General features: G+C 33.0%; 1 protein-coding gene across 1 annotated transcript; it reads left to right on the top strand.

Moving 5' to 3' along the window:
- Positions 1 to 440: 440 nt before the first annotated feature.
- Positions 441 to 2,848, top strand: LOC106681910 (uncharacterized protein D806_0078). The gene is made up of 3 exons (XM_014422478.2): positions 441 to 493; positions 1,640 to 2,573; positions 2,652 to 2,848. The coding sequence occupies exons 1-3, from the start codon at positions 482 to 484 to the stop codon at positions 2,744 to 2,746; spliced, it is 1,041 nt and encodes a 346-aa protein (XP_014277964.1). The 5' UTR covers positions 441 to 481; the 3' UTR covers positions 2,747 to 2,848.
- The last annotated feature ends 4,452 nt before the right edge of the window (positions 2,849 to 7,300 follow it).

Here is a 7,300-nt window from a genome sequence, read left to right as displayed (position 1 = left end):
TATTTATATACTCTCTTACAAAGTACTTAATCCCTGACCCTTCATGGGTTGTAGCAGTACAGATTTAATTTTTTAATGTTACATTGCCGGCATCTTAGTGGCTCAACTGAAATTTGTAATCGTTTCTTTTTTTTACATTTGAATTATGAATTCTCTTTCCATTCGTTACATATTCCATGAATTAATCATATAAAACAAGTCCTGTAATATGTCTATTACCTATAATTGATACGTAGCGTGACAAATTTATCTTGATATATATCAATTAAAAAAAAGAAATATGTCTTTAGCTTTCTCAACTTTTATGTAAACTCTATTCATAATGCCATATAATAATACAATGACCAGCTAGTGTGTTGGTGTGGGGGCAACTCTCGGACAGGAACTGCATTGCATTGGAGCAGGTCTATATAAACGGTCGTCAGTTTCTGTTAGATCAATCATTGCCACAACTCCGCTGGGGTTTAAACTATATTTCAGAATGAATAACTTTGTGAGTAGCATAGTAATACCTATTATAATAATCTATAGTACTTGATTTATGTACTTAATTTATTGATTATGTCACGGATTGTATAAGAAATGATCCCTTGCTTAATTTAGGATTATAATAGTAGATTCTCGAACTTAAGACCGTTCTGAAATTAAGATGGAATTGAGTTACGTTACCAATTATTTATAAAGACATAGATTATAATAAACCATCAGTTGTAACGTGAAAATTTCCGATCCTGTGTGTAAAATGCATGGTTTTTTATAGCATAAAATAACTTATATTATATAACTATAACCGTCATATAAATATGTGTATTGGTTAAAAGGAACATATTTCCGGAACCTTGAGATGATTTTATCAGTTATACAGAACTATCAGTTTAAACAGCGAGGTGCTCAAGGAATATTTCTCCTTTTCAAATATGCAATCTACACTTTTTTTTTTCTTTTTCTCTTACCCTTCTTTTATTGTTTATTACTAATAAGCAAATAAAATACATACACTTGGCATAGAACGTATGTATACGATAAGACTGAGATTCTTTTTATGTCTGAAGGTCATTTTAAGCTTTGAGCTAGAGAGCACACATGGCGCTTATTAAATTGAGTGTAAAAACCGCTAATTTCACTTGTGAGACTACCCGCACAACCTTCTTATTTAATGTTCCAGTTAGCTGTTAACTCAATTCAAGTTTTTTCATGTTCTAGGTTATTTTTTTAGACTAATCTACATACCTAGCGTTTTATCATCGTATTTGTGTTTTGTAGGTTTAAATTTTCTTAAAAACCTATACAAATAATTTTAAAATTATTCTCGCATAATAATAACTCCACTGTGTTTATTAACACATATTGACAGTGCTCATGTATATGAGATGACATGCTCAGATATAATGAACTGTTCACTATTGCCGATATAATGGTTACAGTGAGAATTGGCTATAACGTATAAAAAATTTGACGGTCCCGTCTGAATTCATTATAACCAATTAGAACGTATTAGTGCTAGATAAATAATTTATTATGAACTTGTACCTAAATAGGCTATATTGTTTGGCCAGTTTGTTTCAATTATTGATTAATGTCATAAAAGTGTTTCATTAACCTAATATGATTAATAGACACTTAAAATTTATTTTTTTAGTACATTGTTAGTTTTTTATTCACCTGGGCATTGGCAACTGCGTCTGAAGACAGAAAAGCACCTGAAAGAAGAAGCATTGTTGGTGGCGTCCCAGCCAATATAATTTCTGGTATCAGTCTTACTCCCTCTGGGATCAGTCTTACTCCCTCTGGAATAGGCCTTACTGCTGGAGTAGGGAATGGCATATCTGCACTTAATATTCAGTCGTCCGGTATTAATGTGGCGTCTGATGCAACCGCACTTTCCGGGGTTAACACAGCTACTGTATCAGGCCTGTCACCAGCAATTAGCCTCTCTTCTGGAATCAGCATAACTTCTGGAACGGCACAAGCTTCCGGAACAAGTATTTCTTCGGGAATTAACTTATCTTCTGCACCAACACTTTCCTCTGGAATCAACTTGGCTTCTGCACCAACACTTTCTTCTGGGATTAACCTCTCTCCAGGAGCCAGCCTCAACTCCGGCATTAGTCAGCCATTAGGGACAACATTATCTTCAGGTATCAGTTCCGGAATTGATTTGAAAACCGGACAAGCAGTAGGGAGCATTGTTTCTTCTGGTTTGAACCTCAATTCTCTGATTGGATTGCAATCGACCCAACCAGCGCCACCTCAGCAGCCTATCGCAGTTCCAGTAGACAGGCCGATATACGTCGCTGTACCACAACAAGTTCCCGTTGCAGTCGATAGGCCCATTCCTGTTGCGGTGAACCGAGACGTTGCCGTTCCAGTCGACCGTCCAGTTGCAGTTGCAGTAGATAGACCTATAGGAGTAGCAATTCCTCAACCAGTTGCCGTTCCAGTATCACAACAGGTACCAGTTCCAGTAGCATCTCCAGTTCCGGTTCCAGTTGTCAATAATGTAGGTGTTCCTGTTCCACTTCCTTTTCCTGTCGTGAAAACTATTCTTGTTCCAGTGGGTGCTGCTCCTAATGGTAATAACCAATTTTAAAACAATTAATAATGATCGTTAAGAGCCTATAAAAAATCTAAATCTAATATTTTTTTTATAGCCGTTGGTGGACTTGGATCAGAATTGGGACCTAATTTAGGATTGGGATCAGGAACATCACTCCTTTCAGCCAAAATTGCAGCTTATGGACGATAGTTCTATTCTATCAGTACCTAACTATCTCAGCACATCTCATCATCAAAGAAGACTGCAAATTTTTTTTCTTATGTTAAGAGTTGTTATATTTTATTTTATAAGCCAAAAAATATATTTTGTTTTATTTTAAATTGAGTTTATAATTTCCTTCGTCAATTTGAATGTAAATCCTCTTACTCTTACTTCAGTCTATCTTAAAATTAGATATTTACAGTAAATGATATCTGTATCTGACACCCAGGGGAAAATTTATTTTATCTGTTATACGGAGGTTTTCTTTAAGAAGGGTATAATATAAAATAAACACAATAATGTGGCAACTGAATTATTTACATATTGCCACTTAAACCTTTAATATGAAACATATATAATTTTTCATTACTTCATAAGATCTTTTGAAATATCTGTTCAATGATAAGTATTTTATTTTTAACATAAACTTTTAAGGTCCGATATTATTAATTTTATTTGTATGAGAACATAAAGTTTATAAATTAAATTTATTGAGAGTCTATAAGGTTGTCTAATTTTTTATTACAATGAAAATACACAAATACTTCTATAGTGAAATTTTTTTAAAACTCATAACGCTGCTGAATATTACTCAAGGTTATTATTATATTAATTGTTAATTTTATGGGTAAATAAAAATTGTCTCGGAAATCCTTTATGAATCCTAAAAAAATAAATTAAAATTTGACAGTTGGTATGTCGAATCTCGAGTATAATTTTGGGGTGCCAGGAACTGTGGTGCCAAATAAATAGAAAATATGCACTGTCGTTTCAAAGAAAATCCATGGACAGCCTACATACAGATTTTATTTACACGAGTTTTAGATTATACATGAAACGTGTTGCCATAAATTTTTAAGGAACAATTTTAAGATAGGAAATGGAATTGCCTGGAGAACAGCATACAGCTGAAAGTGTGTGTTAAACGGGCGAGAGGATAAGCTGACGGATGTCGATTGAATAGTATCAGACGGATTAGAAGGAATAAGGGAGTGAGGTAAAGATTTATGAATAAGGATACAAGAACCTGCGTGGGATGTGTTGTCAGAGTGTCTGAATAATTTGTTCTGTAATGTAGTCGCGTTGGTAGAAGTAAGAATGCTTTGTGAAATGGGTTTCAGTTAGCAGCGGTAAGTCGATGGAATGTTTATGGAAGAATATGTCTAGTTCGTCGCGGTGCTTATGTAGTCCATTTGCATTCCATAAAAGTATATTTAAGGTGCTCTTGTTCATCTGGGTAAATTGAACGGGATTTCTGTAAGGAGTCTGGTTAGGAGTGAGATAAGAGGTTTGATTGTGTCTTGAAGATCACGAAGGAAGGAGAAAAGGGTAGATGCTATTTTAGGAGTATTTTGGGAATAGAAGGTATCTTGGACATGAGTGTATGTCGGTCTAGGTAGGGAATGAACTCTCCTTTGGGGTCGTTGAATTGGATCCTCGGTTACTGGAGTTCGGGTAAAAGATTGACCGAAGAGGAAGTTTGGGATAAGGAAGGAATTTTATGATTGATCTGTGGAGGAGTTTTCACATTTTTGTGAGGAAAGTCGTTTGTAGGTGTTTTAGTCTGTGGATGGGAGCTTTGGGACTGATAAAGTGAAATCTGTGAGAGAGGAACAGAGGACTTAGGCTGAGGGTGGGATGTCAGAGGGAGGGGATGGGAAGCTTGAGGCGCCTGAGCTCGGCGAGTCACTTCTGCGTATTTAATAAAAGGCTGTCTTTTGGAGTTGATGGGAGCAGATTGTTGACTGGGGTACGATGTTCCACGTCACTCGTTAATGGCCCAGCAAGTTCTTCTTCTAGAATCACTTTGTTTTGATTATATACTTTTAAGGTAGAATTCGTGTTTTGTTTTTTTTTACTATGCATATTTTGGTTTCTAAATAACGTAAATTTTCTATTTTTTTTTTAATATTTATTTATTGCTATTTAAAGCTGTAAATTATAATACATTCTAACTAATTTTAAATTAGAAATAATTAATAATTAAATAAGTACATTCTCTTACATACCAATAAAAATACATATGTCATAGATTTTATTCAATTTTTCTGTCATGCTGGAATATATCCGGGAATAAAATATTTTTATATTTTAAGATTGTGTTCGTTGTAGAGGGGAGTGAAAAGTACAGGAGGAATAAAATTGGTGTCCGCATCCGAAGTGGAGAGGTGCCGCAATAGAGGGAATCAAATATAGTTGTCTGTTAAGGGATGTTTTACATATATTTATGTATGTGTTTTAATTTACTAGTTATTTTTTTTTTTAAAAATGAAAACCAAAAATATATAGAAAAATAACGTAATAGACCATTGTGACTTCAATAATTTGTTGAGCGAGTGGCAAAATCGTAAATTTTGATCATATTTCCTACCTATATTAAAAAATTTTAATTTTTAAAACTTCATTCTTTTGAATTACCTGTTGTGAATGTTGGCTCAAATAATTTTCCCTTCCACTCAAACACATTATATTTTGAACAAACGAAAAAAATAAGACATTTATAAGTTAAATGTTTTAAGATACATTGGCTAGTTATGAGGCAAAGAAAGGCACTTAAAAAATGAAACATATGTAATCATCTCTCTTACCTGATAAGCATATATATTTTATGCCCGTTGTACAATTCAAATCTTAATGGTTGATTGTATATCACAGTAATTTTGTTACTGCATTATTCATCGGGGAAAATAATAAACATACTGAATAGAACTAACAACAAAAATAAAAGCTGAAAAGAAAAGAAAAATGTATAAAACTATCACAAAGAAAAATGGACTAATACAGTTTTGACAATACGAAACAATCAATAATTTATATATGGAATATAATAATATTGGTTGTTGTTATCTTAATTTATTTTTAGAGTTATATTGATTTCAATTCCTTTTTAGCTTTGTATTTATGCACAAAACGAAAAAAAAAATGAATGTCCTCAAAATCGAAAATTTTCACATTATATGTTTGCATAATGGATCAAATTGATAATCCGATTTTGTGAAATTTTGAAATATTGTGCCAATTGAAATATCGATACCGTCCACTACTTTCCTTTACGCATGCGTAAAAGTACTTTCCTCGGCACTGCTATATAGCTATATTTCGAAAACGACCCTTCGACAGGGACACATTTGGAACTAAATTTGAGGATTATTGCAAAAATGATCTAGTATAAATTGTATTATATGCTGTCTCCTACTTTCGCTTATGCATGCACAAATGTGTTTTCCTTGAGACAACTATATTTCGAAATATGCTCGTATGATTTGGCCTGAAGGTTCATGAAAGTTAAAGATAAGTGTTGGCATGATTTAGCATATTTTTTAGAAAATTTTGACCTCTACTTTGGCTTACGCAGGATCATACGTGTTCTTTACACATCTATATTCCATAAACGACTCGTCAAGTTCAAAGTTGAGAATCAGTGTCTGACACTACAGTGAAATCCCGAAGAAACTGGCTAAAGTCCTTTATTGAGCATGAAAAGTAAAGAAACTCAATCTCAGATGATTTGGCAGGGTCCACAAAAATTGGATGGCTGCCGAAGGGCGTAAAGAAGAATTGTGGAGGCTAGAGGAGAAGGTCCAGATTCAGACTGAGATGTGTCAAATGGACCCATGCGAAAATATGATCCTATGTTCACCTAAGTCAATAATATATATCTGGTAGGTTTTATTCTTAAATAACAAATCATTAAATCTGAACTATACGTAATTACTTACTCAATACAAATATAGAGAAAAATAATTTATCCGAGATGAAGAGATTTCCAGAAAATAAAATAAAGTAATAAATAAATGTAAATTGTAGAGAGAGAGAGAGAACTACTTTATTCATCCATGCTGCCCAAATACATCGGGTTGCTACATTACACAGCAATATGTCCGAACAAGGATTGATTAGTATTCCTTGATCAGGAATGACATATATAAATTACATATAATTACATGATGTAATAAAATAGAAAGAAAACAGTTTTTTTTCACCACAATTCAAGTCTATACACTAAATACAAATATTTCAATTCATTCTTTTTTCCTTCCCCTTTCTTGTTCCCTCTATTTCACAATTTTTATTTCACCTGATCGACAAATTCACTGTTCCGAATTCACTCTCTCAGATCCTCTCTAGTGACCCGTTGAACAAATTTACTATTAGACGGCAATGTCAGATCAAACCATTGATAATATTCACAGCAGTAGATCAGTTTACCAAAAAACAAACACATTATTTCATTTTACCAGAACAAAACTGATACGTAGATTCAAATGAAAATATAAAAAAAAAAAACCGGTTAAAAGAAACACTTGAATGGATAAATAAGTTTAAAAAAGATAAAAATAATAATACTAATAAAATAAAATAATTTAATGAATGAATAAATAAAAACGCACAAATCGACAGGTCTACATACATATTAAAATAGATAAATAAAACAATGAATAATCTCTGAGCTAATTCCCATGCAGGTGATGGTGTATGATTCTCAGGGAGTCAAAAAAAAAATTGAAATTCTCAGGTACCTCTATTGTGCGAATTCATGTA

This window comes from Halyomorpha halys, unplaced genomic scaffold (genome assembly GCF_000696795.3).
Source record: "Halyomorpha halys isolate HHAL.00 unplaced genomic scaffold, Hhal_1.1 Scaffold374.1, whole genome shotgun sequence".
Lineage (NCBI taxonomy): Eukaryota > Metazoa > Arthropoda > Insecta > Hemiptera > Pentatomidae > Halyomorpha > Halyomorpha halys.
This window is presented reverse-complemented; position numbering and strand designations above follow the sequence as displayed.

Bases quoted from the DNA above. Each gene is read 5' to 3' on its own strand.
- LOC106681910 (XM_014422478.2), top strand. The intron at 2,574-2,651 runs GTAATAACCAAT...TTTTTTTTATAG, and splicing joins AGTGGGTGCTGCTCCTAATG to CCGTTGGTGGACTTGGATCA.